This window comes from Tenrec ecaudatus, chromosome 18 (assembly GCF_050624435.1).
Source record: "Tenrec ecaudatus isolate mTenEca1 chromosome 18, mTenEca1.hap1, whole genome shotgun sequence".
NCBI classification, from domain to species: Eukaryota; Metazoa; Chordata; class Mammalia; order Afrosoricida; family Tenrecidae; genus Tenrec; species Tenrec ecaudatus.
This window is the reverse complement of record NC_134547.1, coordinates 3,309,493-3,330,304: the sequence shown is the minus strand read 5'-3', so window position 1 is coordinate 3,330,304 and position 20,812 is coordinate 3,309,493. Positions and strand designations below refer to the sequence as shown.

Genomic DNA, 20,812 nt, shown 5'->3' with positions numbered 1-20,812 from the left:
CTGGACACACACACACACAACCCCCAAAAGAGTATTTTACCATGAAAATCAAACCCGTTGCTTCTGAGCCAGCCCCAGCTAATGTCCACCCTTTGTGTTACTCCACCCCACAGGGGCCCTTGGCTGTTCTTTCTCCAGGGCCAGAGCACCAGGGCCTTGGTCCAGGCTCCACTAGGTGGGTTTGAAACACCAACCTTCAGGCTGGTCATCTGATCACAAGCTGTTTGTGTCACCCAAGGACTACTAGGATAGTTATGGATTCCATCTCTGGAGTGGGCCATCCTGGGCCTACGTCTTGTTTCTGCTGCGAGCTGGGAGCTGGGCCAGTCTCTCTTGCCTCTGCTTCCTAGCGTGCTGGGATAAGGGGCACACAGTGTCTGACCGAGACACGGACGGATGAGGTTAGCTGTTGTCGCCACCCCTTCAGATTCTACTTGCTAGAGGTCTCTTCTGACTTCCCCTTTCCAGGGGAAGCTGCTGACTTCTCAGCCCCGGAGTGGAACGCTTGGTGCTTAACCTTGGACCCCGCAGGCACTCCTAGCTGCTACTGAGAAGACACTCAGGAGGAGGAGGAAGATAAGGAGGCAGAGGAGACACAGAGATGGAGGAAGAGGGGAAGGAGAAGAAAAAGAGGAGGAGGAGAATTCCCAGGAGGGAGAGGGAAAGGAGAGGAGAAAACCTTCCCTCGGCAAGTCAGACATTAGTCTGCGTTTCATGGAGAGGGTTCTGAAACGGGGGTGAACTGGGAGTCTTCAGAACCGTTATGGAGGGTGGGAGTGAGGGGGCAAGTGTATCAGGATCCAGTTCTGGATCCCTGCTGGGTCAGGGCCACCCTCAGGAGAGTGCTCTGCACAAAGGAGCCTTTTAGGTTTAAGAAGGACTTCGATCGCCAAGGATACTTTATGTCTGGCCCGCTATGGCTATTGCTACCCCCTTACTCAGAAACTCAAGCCAACAGGGTTTAAGGAACAAAAACAAAAGTTGTCCCAGAGTTGATTTTCCCACCGATGGCAGCTCAGGCGTTTTGTAAGAGCAGTGTTGGAAGTGAGTTAGCAGATCTTTCTTCCTGGGCATGTCTGCATGGACTCCAGCCCCGAACTGCTGGCTAGCACCCCCTCAGAACTTCTTGAAGTTGCTACTCCCCCACCCACCCACCTCCACCTCCTCAATTGAATTTTGCTCTCAGCTATGAACACAGACAGGGAAGAAGGCTGCCTTTGACGTGGCTCTCAGACAGGGATTAACAGAGGAGCAGGGTTTTGCCAAGTACAGGTTTATGTCCTCTGTTCCCTTTCCTGCCCAGCGCTCGCCAGCATGCTTGGTAAAGTGCAGGAGCAACGAAAGAGAGGTAGGTCCTCAGAGAGATGGGGTGAGACAGGGGCTGCAACCATGGGCTTCATTGAGGACGCGCAGGCCCGCGTAGTGCGTCCTTCCACCACCAGGGGCGCTACCTGGCCGGCAGCAGCAGCACCACCACCACCACGGCCACCGCCACGGCCACCGCCACCGCCACCGCCACCACTGGAGCCCTGGTGGCTTCCTGCGTTCCGCTTGGGACTGCTACCACATAAGGTCATCAGTTCGAAACCACCAGCCGTAAAAATAATTTCAGATTAGGAAAAATCCACAGGGGCGGTTCCACCCTGTCCTATAGGGTCCAGATGAGTCGGAATCGACTCCATGGCAGTGAGTTACCGCCACCAAGACACCGGATTTGGATCAATAATGACATCGAACGTAAATAGATGATAGATAAAATGAAATGAATAAATTAAATGAATTAATAATGAAAATAAATAATCAGTAGAGAGATAAATAATAATAAACATAATGACATCTGAAGGACTCTGAGGTGCCTGCAAAGGGCACGTTTATTTTGAGCTACAGAGAGGACAGTCGTTCAGCTGGCTCCCGGACGTTGGTTGAGGGTGGTGGATGGGGGCGTCCAAGCTGTCCTCATTTCCAGCGGCCTCCCACGCGGCCCTTCCCTGCCCCCTTCCGGCTGGAAGACGAGAAAGGGTTGCAGGAAGGAGGGGCCTCCCCAATTCCTGAGCAGAGCCCCCAAACCCTCCATTCAAACAAAAACCACAACACCCCCGCCCCCCCCCCCACAAATATCCATCCACTCTCCCAGTGGACAGTGTGTTCAGCTGCCCTCAGGGTCCCAGCTTGGGGGGTGGGGGGCTGAGGTCAAATGCCTTCTTGATGGTTGGGAGTGGAGTTTGGTGAGTGGCGGGCTTTCAGGTTGAGGTGCTCATGCATGTTAAGGAGCAGGGTGGGGGAAGGGCTGCGTGGTATATGGGTATATGGTAGGTAACATGCAAGAGGGAAGCTGGGCGGGGGAGAGCATGAGAAGAAGGGAGGGGGGAGAGGGGAGAGACTGAATCACAGACACAGAGGGGATAAGCAAGAGACGCAACTGTTCAGGAAGAACGCACCCCCAGGAAGTACAGAGATGGAGACTGGCTGAGCCGGAGACCACCGAGAGCAGGAGGGAGGAGAGAGAGAGAGAGACGGAGGGCCAGGGAGGAAACCAGAGGGTGAATCAGGGGACAGAAAGGCGGAAGGGGCTATGGGTCTCATTTATAAAAGGAAGAAAGCAAGAAGGCGTGTGGTTTTCACACCAAAAGGAACAGACTTTGATGGTGACAAAGAAGCCCTGACAAGAGCAGGGTCGGGGGAGGGAACAGGCGGCAGGAGGAGGGAAACATAAATACAATGTATGTTTTAGAAAGATACAGAGGTAGTGACACAGAGAATAGATACTTAGAAACACAGAGAATAGATACTTAGAAACACAGGGAATAGATACTTAGAAACACAGGGAATAGATACGTAGAAAGCCACACAGATTGATACATAGTCAACAGAGAACAACCTCGATTGATAGTAGCCTAACTGAAAACCAAACTCCCGGCCCTCCAGTCCGTTCTGACTCACAGCGACCCCCATAGGACAGGGTGGAACTGCCCCTGGGAGTTACTGAGACTGTAATATATATATATATATATATATATATATATATATATATATATATATATATATATATATATATATATATATATATATATATATATATATATATATATATATATTTAGATGCTTACAGCAGCTCTGTTTGCTGAGATGGTAACTCCCCCTTGGAGCAAACCGGTGGCTTAGAACTGCTGACCTTGTGTTTAGCTTGCTCCATTCGTAGCCCATTCTGACACCAAGCTTCTTTCCAAAACTCAAAAGCAAACTCACTGTCGTGGAGTCTATGCAGACTCACAGCCCCTACGGGATAGAGTAGAGCTGCCCCTGTGGGTTTCTGAGACTGTATCTCTGTCTCTCTCTTTAACAGTTTTATTGGCTCTTCAGCCACATATCACCCAATTCAATAGTTCAATCACATCAAGAAGAGTTGTGCGATGCCCAGGGAGCAGCTGGCAGTTCCGAACCTCGGCCTGAGGTGAACAGCCAACGAATGACCATGACTGCCACCAGGGCGCCTCGGCCAGTGCGATTTAAGAACACAGATGGAGCACACAGCCCCAAATATAGACACGAGTAAAGGAAGACGCACAGAAGACAAACTATATTCGAGGAGGGAAATTGCCAAAGGGCAGGCAAGAACTCCAGATTCGGGGAAGCCCAGAGCAGTGGAGGAGGCCGGTACAGTCCAATGGATTAGGGACCCACGTGGATTAGGGGGAGAAGGAGGGCAGGGGTGGTGTAGGTAGGAAGAGACCAGTAGAAGCCATCAGAGAGTGAGATGTTCACAGAGAGAGATCTGCAGACCCAGTAGGAAAAATAGGGGCAAAGGGAGAGAAGAGAGAGGCATTGACTAAGAGGGAGACAGAAGGAGAAATGGAAACTGAGAAAAGGGAGGAGGAGACGGGAGGAAAACAGACAAGAGAAAAGAGAGAGGAGGGAGAAAGCAGGAAGGAGGAGATGGGAGGCGGTGGGAGAAATCCCCAGTCAGAAGGAGGGTGATGGAGGTGGGTTGGGCTCAGAACCTTAGCTCTCACTTACAACTTCTGGGCGTGGCTAATGCGGTTGTACAGCACGTTGATCTGGGGAGACAGGAGGCAGCTGGCTGTGAGGAGGCCCAGGGACCAGGAGGCCAGGCCGGCCCACTCTCACTGGTCCAGCCTCTGCTCAGCCTGGCCTCCCCTACAGGGGATCGATCTCACCTCATATTTCTGCTGCTTCATCTTCTCCATCAGGTCGAACTTCTCAGACTCCAGCTGGTGGATCCAGTTGGAGAGCTCCTCGGCCTTGTTCCTGCAGGGGTGGGGTGGAGTGGGGAGGAAGGGCCATGGTGGGGGTTACATAGTCTCTTGTCAACTTGAGGAAGGGGGAGTCTGGCCTGTCAGGTCCCAGCTTGATGACCTCATTTGGAGGTGTGACGATGAAAAATGGCTCACTGGAGGTCAAATACACACACTCTGCTTCACCTTTCTGCTGACAAGACACACGGAGCTACGCTGGAGCCCTGGAGCTGGAGGAGCCATGTGGACACCCACGCCAGCTCTGAGATGCTTCCACCGCCACTGGATCCACAAGACTTTCCTCCCACTGGTATTGGACATATGGGCTAAATATCAGACTTCTGGACTTGATCTGGACTGGGTCTGGGATGTTTTCTTAATACACAATTACTCTTTATATAAAGTTCTTTCTTATACACACAGGAGTGTCTTATGAATTTTGTTACTCTAGTCCACCCAGAGGAACACAACTGTGATGGAGGGGAGCCGGGCCACGCTCTGCAGGTAGAGACAGCAAAGGACTTGGGGACCCAAGAGAGGTTGAGGGGACTCCCTGAAGGCACACAGCACACCTGTGCATTCAGCATTGGTGTAGGTGGGTGCCATCGGATCGGTTCTGACCCACAGCAACCCCGTGTACAATGGGAGGAAATAGCCCGGTTCGGCGCCTTCCTGGCAATGTTTTTTCCCCCTGAAGTTATGTGTTTAAATTTTTTTAAGAAAACAACCTTATGACCTTCAAAGTATTCTCCATTACACTTCATACATTTGTCAAATCTGTGATTCTACTCTTGGAAACATTTTTCAAACTCATCAGCTCGGATGGCTGACAGCACCTCCCTTGCTATTTTTTTTTTCCCAGTAGCATTCCCCTTGAATAGCCTGGTGGACTGCCGGTGACAGAGGGCAGGGTTCTGGGGCCCCAGCTACACAGGCCCCTTGCCTACCCACCCCAGTGCCCAGAGTGGTGAGTTGGGGAGCACCCAGCGTGGAGCTAGATAAGCCAATTCATTTCCCATCGCTGAGTAGGTCGGGGGAGGCAGCGCCAACCTTAATCACATGGTGGTTAAAAAAAAAAATAACAAGGGGCAGGTGGCAGGGAGGGGAGGCAAGGCCAGGGAGGGGGACAACCCCCACCGGCCGCCCCACGTCCCCCACCTGTGGCCCCCAATAAATATCTGCAGGGGACACCGGGGCTGGTGGCCCTGGCGGGGGTGGGATGGGCGCCAACCCTATTTCAGGCAGCGCTCAAAGTAGGTGGATCCGATGTAGCCTCCCCACATGGAGCGCTGCACATTCTGCTCAAACAGCCGTCAGTTGTTCTGCAGGACCTCGGCAGCCTCCTTGTTCAGGGGGTCTTCGGGCTCCAAGAAGAGATGCTGCAGGCCATCAATGATGGAGTTTATCGTGAGGGCCGGCATCCAGTCCTCCCTGAAGATGTTGAGGCAGCCATTGCCCTTGAGGTCGATGTTGGGATGATAAAGCATTGTTTCATACTTCACTTTGGGAGTCAGGGGGGTCTTGTGGGTAACCCTGACCCACCTTAAAATGGAACACAAACTTCCCACTTTGGTAAAAGCCTCATCAGGACAGAGGACCAGCTTGAAGTTGAGGAGGTCGTCAGGGGCTGAGAGGTTGAGATCACAGGTCTCGGGCAGGTTCAGCTTGCTTATGTCCTTCAGGGTCGGCAGCTGCTCCCTCGTGATGTTCTTCACCTCTTCTACACCGTCAAATCGCTGTCCTTTCACGTCCCTCTTCATTCTCGGGAGCAGAAAGAAGTCGCAGGGAGCGAAGTCAGGTGGTTCAGGTGCAGGGGGGCACAAGGAAGGCAGGCAGTTTTTTTGCCAAAACCCGGCACACTGAGATGGCTGCGTGAGCAGGTGCATTGTCGTGGTGGCAAAACCGGTCCCCCGGCTGCACAAGTCAGGTCTTTTTCGTTGGCACACTGTTAAGCTATCTTTTCAGAACCTCTAAACAGAAAGCTTGATTAACAGTCTGACCTGGTGGAACAAACTCCAAACGCACCACGAGTTGCTGTTTTCATCCTTTCGGGAAGTTGACGGACATCCAGAAGGAGGTTTGTCATCCGTTGACATCTCAGACATTTTTGACACGAGACAACCACATGTACACTTGAGTTTTCCCCCACAAGGGTTCTAGTGTTGGGGCCCACCGTCACAACCAGTATCCGTCCATCTCATGGAGAGCCTTTCGCTGCCCTCCACGCCACCAAGCATGATGGCCTCCTCCAGAGACCAGTCTCTCCAGACAACACGTCCAAGGTGTGTGCGATGAAGCCTCACCACGCTTGCCTCTAAGAAGCACCCTGGCCGTACTGCATCCAAGACAGGTCTGTCTGTCCGTTCCGCAGCCGCGGTATTTCCAGTATTCTTCGCCAGCACCATCATCCTCTGGGTCTCCCTTATCTTCAGGGCCCAACGTTCACATGCGCAGGAGGCTGTTGAAAGTTCCCCGGCTTGGGACGGGCCCACCGTAGTCCTCAGAGTAACATCCTGGCTGTTCAATCCTCTACATCCCCAGTGGAGGAGGATGTCACGGTTGAGAGCCCAGGTTCTGGAGGCAGAGGGCCCTGGGTTCAAATCTCAGCTCTGCCTGTCTCTGGTTCAGACACTGTGACCAAGGGATTCCCCTAGGTTCTTAGTTCTTCTCATAAAAAAATGAAGGAATAAAACTAGGAATGCTCTCTTCCCTTTGTCCTTGGAAACAGAACCTTGAGCAATAGTGTCCCCCGAGACCGTGCCCCCACCTGTTGTAAGTTTGTATTTCCTATTCTCCCTTGCAGGCAGGGGTGATCCATAGGATGAAAGTAGGCCATTGGATGGGGCTTCTAGGGAAGTCTTGGTGGGGAGGCCTTCCCTGGCAATTTCCCTCTGAGACCTGGATGTTGAACATGATGGCTGGAACTGCAGCAGCCACTTTGTGCCCTGAGGCAAGTCCAAGACTGCTGCTGAAAAATCAGAGACCTGGTGATTTCTGTCGCCCTACTATGGATGATCCCCCTTCAGATTTCTTGGGGGTGAGAAACTAACACCCATGTCTTCTGCTGCTACAGTCAGATCTGTTGTGAACAGATTCAATGTGGGGGTGAGAGAATGCCTGTGAAGTGTCGGGCACACACTAAACATGGAATGACACTGGTTGTTACTGTTCCCTTTATTCCTGCTCTCTCCAACTCATAGCAGCCCTATAGGACGGGGTAGAACTTCTGAGACAGGAAGAGTAGAAAGCCCAGTCTTTGTCCCAAGGAGCAGCTGGTGGTTTCGAACTGCTGACCTTGTGGATTGCAGCCCAATGCACAATCATTACCCCACCAGGGCTACTAATATTATTCCTTGTTTTCTTTTTGCCAACAAATGCCTCACTCTCTGGGATGCCTTTTACTTAGAAATGCAGAGCCCCCAAATGAACCTGGTTTTTGTCCCGGATAAACAACGATGTACTAACTTGAGAGCCTCAAAACAAATACCTTATGGACATACGTGATGAGTCTGTGTGGTGGTGGTGAATGTGTTTGTGTGCATGGGTTTGTGTGTGTCTGTGCGTGTACATGTCTGTGTGCTTGCATTTGTGTGTGTGTGTCTTTGCATATGAGTGTGACTATGTGTGCACGCGTTGTGTATGTGTGTCAGTGTTGGTGTGTGTATGTCTGTGACTGTGTGTATGTATGTGTGTGTCAGTGCTTGTGTGTATATGTCTGTGACTGTGTATGTTTATGTGTGTGTATTTAAATTTGTGTGTGTGTATTTGTGTGTGTTTGTGAGTGTGTGTTTGCATGTGAGTATGTGCTTCTATGTGTGTGTGTGTGTGTGTGTGTGAAGAAAGAAAGAAAGAGGTGACACAAGCTCTTGACCAGTTGTCATCAAGTTCTATTCCAATCCTGGCAGCCTTGGGGTGGAGCCGGGCCCTGCAGGGCTTCTGGTGGTGGATTTTCTAGAAAGCACTGCCAGGCCTTTCTTCTGTGCATTTTGGAGTCCATCGTCATCGGTTGGTCCTGTTGCTGGGGGCCCTGGAGCCCATGCTGGCTCACAGCATCTCCACGTGTTACCAAGGAGGCCTGCCCTGTGCTGCACTCATCTTACAGAATCCAGAGAGGCCGGTCTCTGTCCCGTGGAACTGCCAGATGTAACCTAACCACCAACCTTTCCATGGACCGCAGAGTGCTTAACCACTGCACTGCCGGGCTCCTGGTCACTGAACCCCGAGCCCACTGGTGACCATGGCCTGTGGGGCCTGGCAGGTGATGGGAGGGGAAGCCACTCACTCACTCACTTAAGGTTTCCTCAGACGTAAGAGAAGCAGCGAAGCGAAGGATGCCCACGCAGGCTTAGGACAAGGCCCATCTGTTGCTTTCTTTTTGAGAAATGAACACAAATTTTTTTTTTAAGAAATAGAATCATTTCCACGGGGAGGCATGGCCGACATCCATGCAAGATGTCTCAGAAGAGTACAAGGATTCTCCGTAAAGGCGAGACTTGGTCTTACATTATTTGGACCTGGTATCAGGAGAGACAAGTCCCTGGAGGAGGATGCCATGCTTGGTAAAGTCAAAACCAAGAGGGAGGGTGGCGTGGAAATGGGGAACCAATTACAAGGATCTACATGTGACCTCCTCCCTGGGGGACCGACAACAGAAAAGTGGGTGAAGGGAGATGTCTGACAGGGCAAGATAGGACAAAATAATAATTTATAAATTATCAAGGGTTCATGAGGGAGGGGGAGCGGGGACGGAGGGGGAAAATGAGGAGCTGATGCCAGGGGCTTAAGTGAAGAGCAAATGTTTTGAGAATGATGAGGGCAATGAATGTGCAAATGTGCTTTAACAATTGGTGTATTTATGGATTGTGATATGAGTTGTATGAGCCCCTAATAAAATTTTTTTTTTAAGTTGAAACCAAACCACAAAAACCTGACTCCTAGTGACCCTTTAGAATGGAGTAGAACTGTCCCCGTGGGTTTCAAAGACTGTAAATATTCCCGCTAAAATGATTAATAATAGTCGGAGCAGAGACCCAAAGCCCATCGGTAGACAATGGGACATCCCCTCACAGAGGGGCCACAGGGCTGAGTCAACCAGGGTGCAGTAAACACACAATATTCCTCTGGTTCCTTGAGGCTTCCTCACCCTCCAACTATCATGACCCCAGTCCTGCCTTACACTGTGGGCTAGACCAGAGCATGTGCACAGGTACAGATGAGACATAAGAGCTCATGACACATAGAATCTAGGAACAGGAATGGAAGTAGCGATACCAGGAGAGCAGGGGGGAAGGTGGGAAGAGGAGGGGAGGAAGGAGGAACCGATCTAGATGATCGGCACATCACCACACACACCTCTCCAGGGGACGAACAACAGAGCCACGGGGGAAGGGAGACAACGGTCAGTGTAAGATATAAAAATAATCATTTATAATTTCTCAAGGGGTCATGAGGATAGGGGGAAGGAAAAAAGGGTTGATACCAAGGGCTCAATAGAAAGTAAATGTGTCGAAAAGAATGATGGCGAACTAGGTATAAAGATACTTGCTACAATTGACGGTGAGCCCCCAATAGTATGCTCTTTTCATCAAAAAGGAAAAAAGATTCATCATAAAAATAATCAAATAAAACAAAACCTATCCCATAGTCAACAACAACAAACAAAGACTGTACGTGTTTCCAGGACTTAGAAAATTCATCTTTTCGCTCACAGGTCTGCCGGGGGTGGGGTGGGAAGGCGGCGTTGACTCCACCGTGTTGAGTTTGATTTGGGGGGTAGGACTCCTGGTGGTGCAGTGGATTACAGGTTGAGTGGCTAACCACAAGGTCAGCAGTGAGAAACCCCCAGTCACACCACGGAGGAAACTGAGGCTTTCTGTTCCAGGAAAGATGCACAGCCTTGGAGACGCACAGGCACGGCTCACCCATGTCCTATAGCCATGAGTCCGAATGGACTCAGTGGCTGTGAGTTTGGTGTCACCTTAGTTTGATGACAAGAAGCCCTGGTGGCTTCATGCTTCTGTGTTGAGCTGCTCATCACAAGATCAGCAGTTCAAACCCAACAGCTGCCCCACAGAGGAAAGGTGAGGCTTTCTGCCCCAGGAAAGATTCAAAGCCCAGGAAATTCACAAGGGGCATTTCTGCCCTGTCCTCCAAGGTCACTGTGAATTGGAACGGAGTCAATAGGCTCAAGTTGGATAGGCATCTTAGCTACGCAGGGATTCACGGGTTCTAAGTCCATTTCACCCAAACAACTCGTTCTCTCTCCTGTCGTCTGGCTGACCAAGGCTCTTTGTGTCACAAAATCAACCCAAACCCACTGCTATCGAGTAGTGGCCCTATGGGACAGGGCAGATCTGCTCGTGTGGGTTTCCAAGGCTGTGAGTCTTTACAGGAGTAGAAAGCCAGAGAACGGCTGGTGATTTTGAACTGTCAACCTCTTGTGTTTCATCTCAAGGCGTAACCCCTCTGCCTCCAGGACATCTTAGCAGGTACCAAGGAATTCTTGACCTAGACCTCCTCACCTTTGAAGGTGAGGTCAGCATTTGGACGGCTGAGTCTCTTTCCACCAGGACTGTCTCTTCCTCCCCTTCCCATCCCAATTCAGCTCCAGTGCAGGACCAGCCTGGCCTGGGTCTCAGGACACAGAGGTAGGCCCTGGGAGGCTGAGGGTCATTCCTCCAGGGGCCTTGTCTCCATCTCCACATGCTCTGTCTTAACCTGTCTCCTGAGGTCAGAGCTTCCCACCCTGCCTGAGGGGACCCACCACCACCCACAGCTTCCTTCCCCTCAGGGCCCAGCTTTCCCTGGGCAGCAGTATTACTCCCACCCACACGGGGGCGCCAGAGGCCAAAGGGACTCCCACAGAGGCAGATGCCAGAGAGTAGAGACAGCAGCGGCCTGCAGGGGGCGCCACGTGCACACCGCCTCGCAGCGCAGCTGCGCCCATCTCTCACCGAGACCACCTACCGGAGCTGGTCTTCGCCCATGTAGTCGATGTCCAGAGGCTTCTTCCGCTCTGACAGGATCCGCTGCTTCGTCTCCCGCCCAGTCTGGCGCTTACCCCGCTTTTGTTCCGCCTGAGGATGGGGTGGGCAACACGCTAGATCCCAGGGCAAGGATCTTCCAGCTGTGCTTTCCCCTTCCCCCGTGCCCTCCCCACCCCAGTCTGCACTACCGGGGCCTCCCTCAGACCAGGAGTCCTGACCCCCAGCCCTCCTCCCTCAGACCAGGAGTCCTGACCCCCAGCCCTCCTCCCTCAGACCAGGAGTCCTGATCCCCAGCCCTCCTCCCTCAGACCAGGAGTCCTGACCCCCAGCCCTCCTCCCTCAGACCAGGAGTCCTGACCCCCAGCCCTCCTCCCTCAGACCAGGAGTCCTGACCCCCAGCCCTCCTCCCTCAGACCAGGAGTCCTGACCCCCAGCCCTCCTCCCTCAGACCAGGAGTCCTGACCCCCAGCCCTCCTCCCTCAAACCAGGGATCCTGATAACCAGCCCCTCCTCCCTCAGACCAGGAGTCCTGACCCCCAGCCCTCCTCCCTCAAACCAGGGATCCTGATACCCAGCCCCTCCTCCCTCAGACCAGGAGTCCTGACCCCCAGCCCTCCTCCCTCAAACCAGGGATCCTGATACCCAGCCCCTCCTCCCTCAGACCAGGAGTCCTGACCCCCAGCCCTCCTCCCTCAGACCAGGAGTCCTGACTCCCAGCCCTCCTCCCTCAAACCAGGGATCCTGATACCCAGCCCCTCCTCCCTCAGCCCAGGGGTCCTGATCCCCAGTTCTCCTCCTCCCTCAACCCAGGAATCCTGACCCCCAGCCCTCCTCCCTCAGACCAGGAGTCCTGACCCCCAGCCCTCCTCCCTTAGACCAGGAGTCCTGACCCCCAGCCCTTCTCCCTCAGACCAGGAGCTCTTACCCTAAATCCCCCTCCTCCCTCAGACCGGGAACCTGACTACCAGCCCCTCTTCCCTCAGGCCAGGAGTCCAGTCTGCCAGTTCCCTTAGACTAAGAATCCAGAGCCCCAGCCTATTTATCCAACCATCAGAAACCAGGCAGATGTCTGGGCCCTCACCTTCCTACTTCCCTGGGACTCCAGGAAAGTGTAACTCACCTTGACCAGGTAACCCCCAAAGTGGGCCCCCATATTGGACAGAACCTTCTTCTTTTTAGCATCATCCTCAGCTCGCTTCTTGGCTTCTTCTTCCTCCTTGCGCATCTTCTCCTCCTATGGAAAGAAAAGGGTTAACCATGAGCTCTCCCCCACCCCGGGATTGAGGGGGGGGGGCTTCCAAAGGGGCCCCATGCCATGCTGAGAGGGGTGCCCAAAGCCAAGGCCAATACCAGAACCCTGTGGAACTGGCCAAAATGCAGGAGCTACCCATCTGCCTCTTGGCCTTGCTGTGGGACCTCCTACAAGTCCCTGCCCCTCTCTGGACCTGACTGTCTCCCCAAACAAAGCTTAAGATGTAGGAGTGGTATTGACCCGTGCTTGTTTCTTCTCTATCCCTCCAGCTTCAAATGACCAATGGTGAACTTTGTGGTGTGACCTTGTCTCTGGGTCTCTGGGTCCCTTCCATAAGCTACGAGTGAGTGACTGTGTCACAGGGTCACAGAGGGTGATGGAAGGGGGCTTGGGGTACTAAGGAGGCCCATGGTCTTGAGCTCAGACTTTCCAGTGAAGACATTATGATGCTGTAAAAGTCTTCATTAGAAGTTCCAGAAACAATGGCTTTATTCAGGGCGGGGAGGTTAGTACAATGGCTCTTTATACACCCAGCCTTCCCTGGCTTCATTTGTATCCAAATTGTTGCTCAGATTTGCAAGGAAAGTGGCTTAAAATAACAGAAACGTGTTGTCCTATCCAATTCTAGGGGTCCGAAATCAGAAAGGGGTCCCTTGTGAGTGAAATCAAAGTATCAGCAGGGGCTACGGCCCCTTTTGGAGAATTAAGAGTGGAATCCGTTTCCTTGCCACATCTAGTGTAAGAAGTCATCTAACATTTTAAAGGTGTTTTTTTTTTTCCCAAAAAGGAAAGGAAAAAAAAAAGTCAAGATGTCACATTGAGGCCTAAACAGCACCTGACTCCCGTCATGGTATTTTCGATCCCCTCATGTACATGGGAAGGCTGAGCCATGAATCTGGAGCCCTGAAAAAAAGACTCCATGCGTACGGATTCTGGCATTGGCAAAGAATAGCACCTATGACCTTGGACAGCCAGCACAAAGGAATCTGCCTCGGAAGACAGGCCGGTGAGAGGTGGCTTAGAAATGAGGATGCTAAGACTTCATCTCGATCACAGTCTCCTGAAGAGGACATCATGCTTGGGAAAATGGAGGAGCAGCTCAAAAGAGGAAGGGTCTCCCCAGGAGCGCCGGGGCTGCAACAATGGGTTCAAACACAACCCCAATCGTGTGGACACCACGGGACCAGTCAGCATTTCCATCTGTTGGGCACAGGCTCCCCAGGAATCCGAAGTGACCTGACAGCGCCTAACAGAAGCCACCTGCCTTCTTCCCTGCGATCCCTTCCTCCACCTCCCAGGCTATCCCAAACACCTTTAAATCTCTCTCTGCCTGACGCTTTAGCCCCCCTGATCATCTCCCCCTCTCAAGTTCCTTCACATTAGCCCATGCCCATCTACAAAGCCCCCTTTGTCACATCCTGGTCCACCCTGTGGATGAGGAGGTGAGCATCTTCGGGGAGACTGGTCACATGACCCACACCATCCTCCCCCCTAGTCTTTACAAGTAGTTCAAGGGGGTTGGGCGGGGGTTCCACTTGTCCTTGCCAATGTAGAATATGTTTCCAAGGCCTACACCGTTCAAAACATTCGAACCACCCTTCCCCAGCGAGCCAGTGCTCCGGTTAGCGAGGCCACGGGAATAAACTGGGTGCATTGCAGGATTTGTGCAGCAGACTTAGGGACAAAGAGGTGGCTAGTAGCTATTACATGATTTCTGTGATCAGCCGGCTCAGACAATGAGTAATAATAATAGTAATAAAATAGAATGAGGAGTGAGCTCCTTTGACAGATGGCCTATATGAGACCAAATGGTCTCTCAAGCAGAGATGAGCTAGATGTCAGAGGGCCGGGGAAGCAGGGCACGGAAAACCTACTAGCAGGATGGAGTGAATGAGAACGATGCCACATGATGAACACTGTAACCACGATCACCGAATGGTTTGTGTAGAAACTGTCTAATGGGAAGTGGGACTGTGTAAATTTTCATCTTAAGCACAACAAAATATTACTATTAAAGAAAGCAAAGCGGTTAAACCAAGGTATTGGCTGCCACCTTGCTATTTCCAAGACCCAAACCTTGATGGTCATGGGTGTGTGGGCATTGTCAGTGCCCAAGCCAGGAAAAGCCAGGGGAAATCAGAACAAGCTGGTCACTCTGCTGTCCAGAGAAGGATGGACAAAGGGTTGGAAAGAGAAAAAGCTAGGTCTGTGATCTTCTTTGAAGCCCCAGATCCAGCCATACCTGAAGCAAACAAAAGCCCCAAACATATAATAATATGAATCAACCTTTTTTCTTAATCCGTTTGGATTGCGATTTATGTATCTTCCAACAGAAAGTCTTTCTTTTTCTAGAAAGTCTTTTTTAAGGTTATTTCCACTTAAAAAAATAATATTTGTATTGACATATCTGGCTCATTCCAATATATCCCTTCCTTTCCCATACAGTTCTGTTGTTCAATCCCATTGGGTGGGGCTAAGCAATCATCAATGCTGCTATCAACTCCCATCTGCCACCCTTTCCACCCACCTCTACTTCCCATACCCTCAGGGAACCATTACTCCTGTTACTGTCTCTGAGGGGGTCACCTAGCTTGACTACCATGTACCCAGCGATCTTAAATGCACAAATAAACATGCACAAATCTAGCATGACTAATGAGGTCTATCTCGAGCAGACTATACTAACAGTAACAGAGGGAACTTCCAAGAACTAGAGGATTGTTCTGGGGTTCATCAGTGCCACACCGCACCCTGGATTCATCCTCCATTCTGTGAATCAGTCCTTCTAAGAGGGACCAGCAGTAAGATTCTTGACAAATACACAATGGAGACGTTTTCCCCCTAGATCACAGAGAAATCCACAAATAGAAAAGTCGAGCATCCAACCAGAGTCAAAGTAGCATTTGGGCTCCCGGGCAGTTGGAAGCGAGGTACCCACCGCCAGCTTGGCCTGTCGCTCCCGCTCCTTCTCCGTTCTGAAGCGCTGTTGCTCAGCTCTCTCCGCTCTACGCCGCTCCTGGAAGGGAAATGACGTTCCCAGACCCAATAAGTAAACAGGGGGAGAGGAGAGACACTAGGGGACCTCCCCCCACAACTCCTCCGGACTCACAATGCGATCTTTCAGGGCAATGAGCTCCTCTTCCTCTTTCTTCCGCTGCTCAAAATGCACGTCGATGAGCGTCTGCAGCTCGAGCAGATCTTTTTCCATGCGCTTCCGGTGGATGTCCTGCGGGACAGACGGTCATTTATTCTCAGGGCAGCGCCTGGGAGAAAGCGAAGGCTTCTCTAGACGGCTCTACCAGGGGTCAGGCCTCCCGCGTGCGCTCCAGGGAGCTCTTCTCCCATGAATGGATGTGCGGGTCCGTCTGTTATGGCGGTTTACTGACAGCAGGGGGCGGCCAAGCTCCTTGCTCTGAGACCAGTGAATTAACTACTGGGAACTATTTACACAAAGGCCTCCTACGGACCAGTCACAGCGCACGGCGCCCGGCGGTGGGATTAGCCATTACTTACATCGAAGTCTACGCGCTCCCCTTCCGGGATCTTTGGGGGGATCAGTGGAGGCACCACAGGACGACTGTGTGGACAGGAGAGAAAGAGCATCAACTGTTTGAACTCCCCGCCCAGAAGAGGGGTGTACTATTCGGGCCTCGTGCCACCCAAAGTGCGTAATCGGAGTTGAAATGGGACACGAGTGAAATATGCACACAGCAGACTCCAAAGGCTTACAGCCCCAAGCATCATGTAAGAGACCCGACTCATCATTTTTACATTTTATATGGATACATGGTGAAATGATTAAAATATTCATATAATGAACGGGTTGAAGAAAATACACTATCAGCATTCATTTTCTCAGGTCTGGCAATTTCTTTTTCTTTTCTCTCCCACCGCTCCAACATCTATGCTTAAGTCTCAATGTGTGCCAGCTCCTGAACGCCTTTTGGTGAAGTCTAGTCATGCCTTTTGCCTATGTTTTGATGGTCTTTTTTTGGTTTAACTTGTCAATTTTTTCTTTTTTAACTTTTAAATTTTCTCTTTTTTTTACGAGTTGATTATTTTTAAATCATTTTATTGGGGGGTTTATACAACTCTTATCACAATCCATATATACATCCACTGTATGTCAAGCACATTTGTACATTTGTTGCCCTCATCATTCTTGAAACATTTGCTTTCTAAGATTGCTTGTCTTTTTGTTGGTGAGATATTTGTAACACACACACACAAAACAAAAACAAACTCGCTGCCATCGAGTCAATGCTGGCTCATAGTGACCTTCTAGGACAGAATAGAACTGTCCTTGTGAGTTTCTGAGACCAGAACTCTTTATGGGAGTAGAAAGCCCCATCTTTCCCCCTCTCCGCTAAGTGACTGTTGGTTTCCAATGGCTGCCCTTGCAGTTAGCAGTGCAACACATAACCGCTACACTACCAGGGCTTTCTAAAATAGAGCTACTAAACATCTAGAGATCTACTTACAGCTGGATAGATACATCTGCTGCACAAGACCTCTTTAAAGTGTTGAACAGCAAGGATGTTACTTTGAGGACTAAGGTGCACCTGGCCCAAGCCAGGGTATTTTTCAGTTGCCTTCTATGCATGTGAAAGTTGAATGTTGAATAAGAAAGAAGAATCATGCATTTGAATTATGGTGCTGGCAAAGAATATTGAAAGTGCCATGGACTGCCAAAAGAACCACGAAATCTCTGTTGGAAAAGGTACAGCCAGAACGCTCCTTAGAAGCAAGTGTTAAGATTTTAGATGTGCTGTCAGGACAGACCAGTCCCTGGGGAAGGGCATCATGCTTGGTAAAGTGGAGGGGCAGAGAAAAAGAGGCAAGCCCTCAACCAGCTAGATTTACCCCATGGCTGCCACGATGGCTCAAACAACCGTTGGGAGGATGGCACAGGATCAGGGGTTGTTTTGCTTTGTTGTACAAAAGATTGCTGTGATAGGTAGGCTTATTGTGTAACCTGGCCAATAGGAACATGTGGAATTACTCAGGTTGCAGTTTGATTGTAGAGCAGAGATAAATGGCTCGGCAATGCCCACCCCTCACTTTCTTGCTCTCTGGTGATTGGACCAGCGTGCAGCTGCTTTAGCTAGCTCTCTGCTTCAACTTGTGAGCTACACTACTTGTGGGACAGCCAACCTGTGAATCATGTTGCTAGAGCTTGAGGTTCCTTCGAGACCTGCTTCACCGTGTTGCTGGTGTGTACATCGCTTGAGCTTGAGGTTGGTGAATCCTGTCTTCTTGCATTGCTTGAGTTCAATATCCCATCCAGGCCTGCTTCGCTAAGCTCCTGAGCTGCTGACTGTTGGTGACCTGCCCTGCTGTTTTCTGCCTGTGGGCAGACTTTGCCTACATTATGAAGACTCTGCTGTCAGCTTCCTTGACCTTGGACCCATGAGTTGAAGGACTTCCAGTATATTAACTGTTCCACAGAAGTGAGTTGAACTGAGCCCTCTGTATTGCTGTGTGGACTAATGTTATATTCCTTCGTGCTGTATAAATCTATCCATATATATTCATAAATGTCCTGGTTTTGTTTCTCTAGAGAACCCAGCCTAAGACAGTTGCTATGGGTCAGCACCAACTTCGCAGCACCTTGCAACAGCCCCCTGTGGCTGGAGGAGTTGATCCAGCATCCTCTGGCCTGCCTAGCTTAGAACTGACATCATCAGGATGACCAGGGTATTCATGGGTTCCCTGAGAGACAAGACTATGTCTAACCCATTGGCTCTGTACACACTTCTCTCAGCTTAGAGCCCTCATTCCTCAGGACTCAGACATCACCTCCCCCGGGCAGTCTTCCTTGATCACCTCGGTGCTGCTCTGGGACCCTAGGGTAACTGCTCCACCCATTGCTGCATCTGGGTTGGCTTCACTATATAGGGAAGGACAGAGTCTGCCTCGCCCCAGCGAGACCAAAACCAAACTCAATGCCATCGAATCGATGACAACTCATGGTGACTCTATAGGACAGGGTAGAACTGCCCCTGTGAGTTTCGGAGACTATGACTCTTTACAGGAGTAGAAAACCTGGTCTTACTCCTGCAGACCGGCTGGTAGTTTTGAACTGCTGATCTTGTGGTTAGCAGCCTAAGGAGTAACCACTGTGCCACCAAGGTGCCTTTCTCTGGCTGGGGGGTGGGGGTCGGGCAGTGATATTTAAGAGGACAAAATCCTGAATCCCTTCTACACACACACACACACACACACACACACACATCTCACCTGGGTTTGGGGCGCTCCTCTTCTAATGGGAAGGGGTTGGGGGTGGGGATACAAAGACACAGTTAGCAGGAATTCATTCACTGTGGGGGTGCACTGTCACAACCTGGGAAGGAAATCCCCAAGCCATCACCGCCTCTACCCCTGTCCCCCAGTCCTATGCCTTCCATCTATCCTCTTGGGAAAGAGGGGGGGGGGGTCGGAGAAGGGGAAGGGGGAACAGTGAGAATGAGGGTCACACGCAGCATCAGATATACATTCAGAACTGGTGGGGGGGGGTCTCCCTCCACCCCTCCCCTCTCCCCAAACTGGGAATCCAGCAGTCCCAAACTTCAGACCCTTCTCCTTCCATACCTCAAGGGCCTGCCCTCCTCCCCAGTGATCAGGCAGTGTGTGCTCAGCCTCCCTAGCTTCGAGTCCCACCCCACCCCCCTCCATCCCCTACACGCCCCCCCCACCATCCCTCATCCAGCCCTCCCTTCCTTCAAAGACCCAGCCGACGTGTCCCCAGAGCCCCCCTCCCCTCTAGGCAACAGGAACCCCTACTTCTAGCCTTGACTCTCCCGCAACCCCGGAATTCAGGCCCCAGCATTTGAATGTATATGGGGGGGACAGCGTGACGGGCAGGGAGGAAGGGGGCGGGGCGCCTTTCCGCAAACATCCAACCCTTCTGTGCCTTTTCCTCCAGGCGGGGGGAGAAGGTTTGGGTGTCGGTCCCTTTAAGAAGGAAGGGAAAGGCTATTTCCCTCCGTGGCCACCAGAGGGCTGCGGGGCTCTCTGTGGCTTAAAGGACCGGGTCTGGGGTGGGGACCGGAAGTTGGGGGGAACGCTGGGTGGAGCGCCCGGCCCGATGCTATCGGGGAGGGGGTTCTCCCCCGGGCCCCCTACATCGGTCTCGGGAAGCGAAGCGGTAGCGGTTACCTCGCTCGACCACCGGTTCCGGCTCCTCAGGGGCTGGGGAGGGGGCAGGAGAAGCGAGGATTTGGGGTGCGAGGGAGGGGGCGCGAAGGGGACAGGAGAGGCCACGCCCAGGGGCAGGAGGGGGAGAGAAGGGAGAGAGGGGAGAGGCTGTTAAAAGGACTGGGGCCGAGACCCTCGGGTGCGCCCCCTCCCTGGCCCAGCTACCGCCCCTGGCCCCCAGTGTCCCCAGCACACACAACTCCCCCCCCCAGCTCCGAACCCCTGTACTCCCATGTCCAGCTCAGGACCAGCGGAGCCCACGATCTCACCTTCCTCTTCCTCCTCTTCAGCCTCTTCTTCTTCAAGAGCCGGGGATTGGAGAGGGTAGAGAAGAGGGGGTGTGAGGTATTGAGGGGACCCCCGGGCCCAAGGGCACCAGGTGACACCTCCCCCAAAATAAAACAAGCTCGATTGTCTGTTCCCATTCATAGAGCGACCCTCGAGGACAGAACTGTTCTCCAAGGCTGTCAATCTTTATGAGCTCGGACAGTCAGGTCTTTCTCCCGCGGAGCAGCTAGCTGGTGGGTGCCAACCACTGGACCTTTCGGTTAGCGCCCCCATCTCCCACATTCTAACACCAGCGCACCCTCCTTATCCCTGTGTGCACAGTTTTACACAGAGATCTATCACACCTCACACACCTGCCATAGCTCAGTCCTGCTTGAGGAGCTGTATGTACGTAAGTCACCACCATCCCTTCTGGCGTGGCCTCCCCCCTCCCCGCCCCGTTATTCATGATTTTGCTTCCCAATCCCCTCTTCCTCTCCCCTCAGGCCCCAGTTTCTAATGCTCAGATTCTAGGACTTGAAACTCTGTGGCTTGCAGACTTCGAGCACCCCCAATTCTTAACACTTTAAAATTCTGATGCCTCCACGTTCAGTCAGCCCAACTCTAAGTCCTCTCTAATACCCCAAAGGCTGAGCCTCTGTTTTGGGGCCCCACCACTGGGACACCATCCCGCCCCAGCCTCCTACCCCAACCCTGTAACCCTGACTCTCAAGGCAGGAGGGGCGTAGTGTGGGCAGAGCGGATGATCAGAGGCCCTGGCTGGAGGCTCAGAACCTTCCTGAAAGTGAGTATCCGGAGAGCGTCCCGGCGGTTCCAGAGGCATTAAATGCGAGGGG

At 52.0% G+C, this 20,812-nt stretch overlaps 1 protein-coding gene across 11 annotated transcripts; it reads right to left on the bottom strand.

Moving 5' to 3' along the window:
* Positions 1-1,843: 1,843 nt before the first annotated feature.
* Positions 1,844-20,812, bottom strand: TNNT1 (troponin T1, slow skeletal type). Of its 11 annotated transcripts, none has more exons than XM_075537161.1 (12): positions 20,751-20,812; positions 19,958-19,987; positions 19,650-19,682; positions 18,732-18,753; positions 16,005-16,068; positions 15,601-15,717; positions 15,430-15,507; positions 12,360-12,473; positions 11,220-11,329; positions 4,176-4,266; positions 4,015-4,055; positions 1,844-2,002 (listed from the first exon to the last, which is right to left on the bottom strand). In XM_075537161.1, exons 1-12 carry the CDS (start codon positions 20,797-20,799, stop codon positions 1,957-1,959), a joined length of 795 nt encoding a protein of 264 aa, XP_075393276.1. In that variant the 5' UTR covers positions 20,800-20,812; the 3' UTR covers positions 1,844-1,956. The 11 variants fall into 11 exon arrangements, with proteins under 11 accessions (XP_075393276.1, XP_075393279.1, XP_075393280.1 ...); XM_075537164.1 differs by having other exon boundaries at positions 20,663-20,753; XM_075537165.1 differs by lacking the exon at positions 20,751-20,812 and adding an exon at positions 20,683-20,738.

Bases quoted from the DNA above. Each gene is read 5' to 3' on its own strand.
- TNNT1 (XM_075537157.1), bottom strand. From the start codon at position 20,117: ATGAATGGGAACAGACAATCGAGCTTGTTTTATTTTGGGGGAGGTGTC. The intron at 11,330-12,359 runs GTGAGTTACACT...CCCCATCCTCAG, and splicing joins TTGGGGGTTACCTGGTCAAG to GCGGAACAAAAGCGGGGTAA. The intron at 4,056-4,175 runs GTGAGATCGATC...CTGTCTCCCCAG, and splicing joins TGAAGCAGCAGAAATATGAG to ATCAACGTGCTGTACAACCG.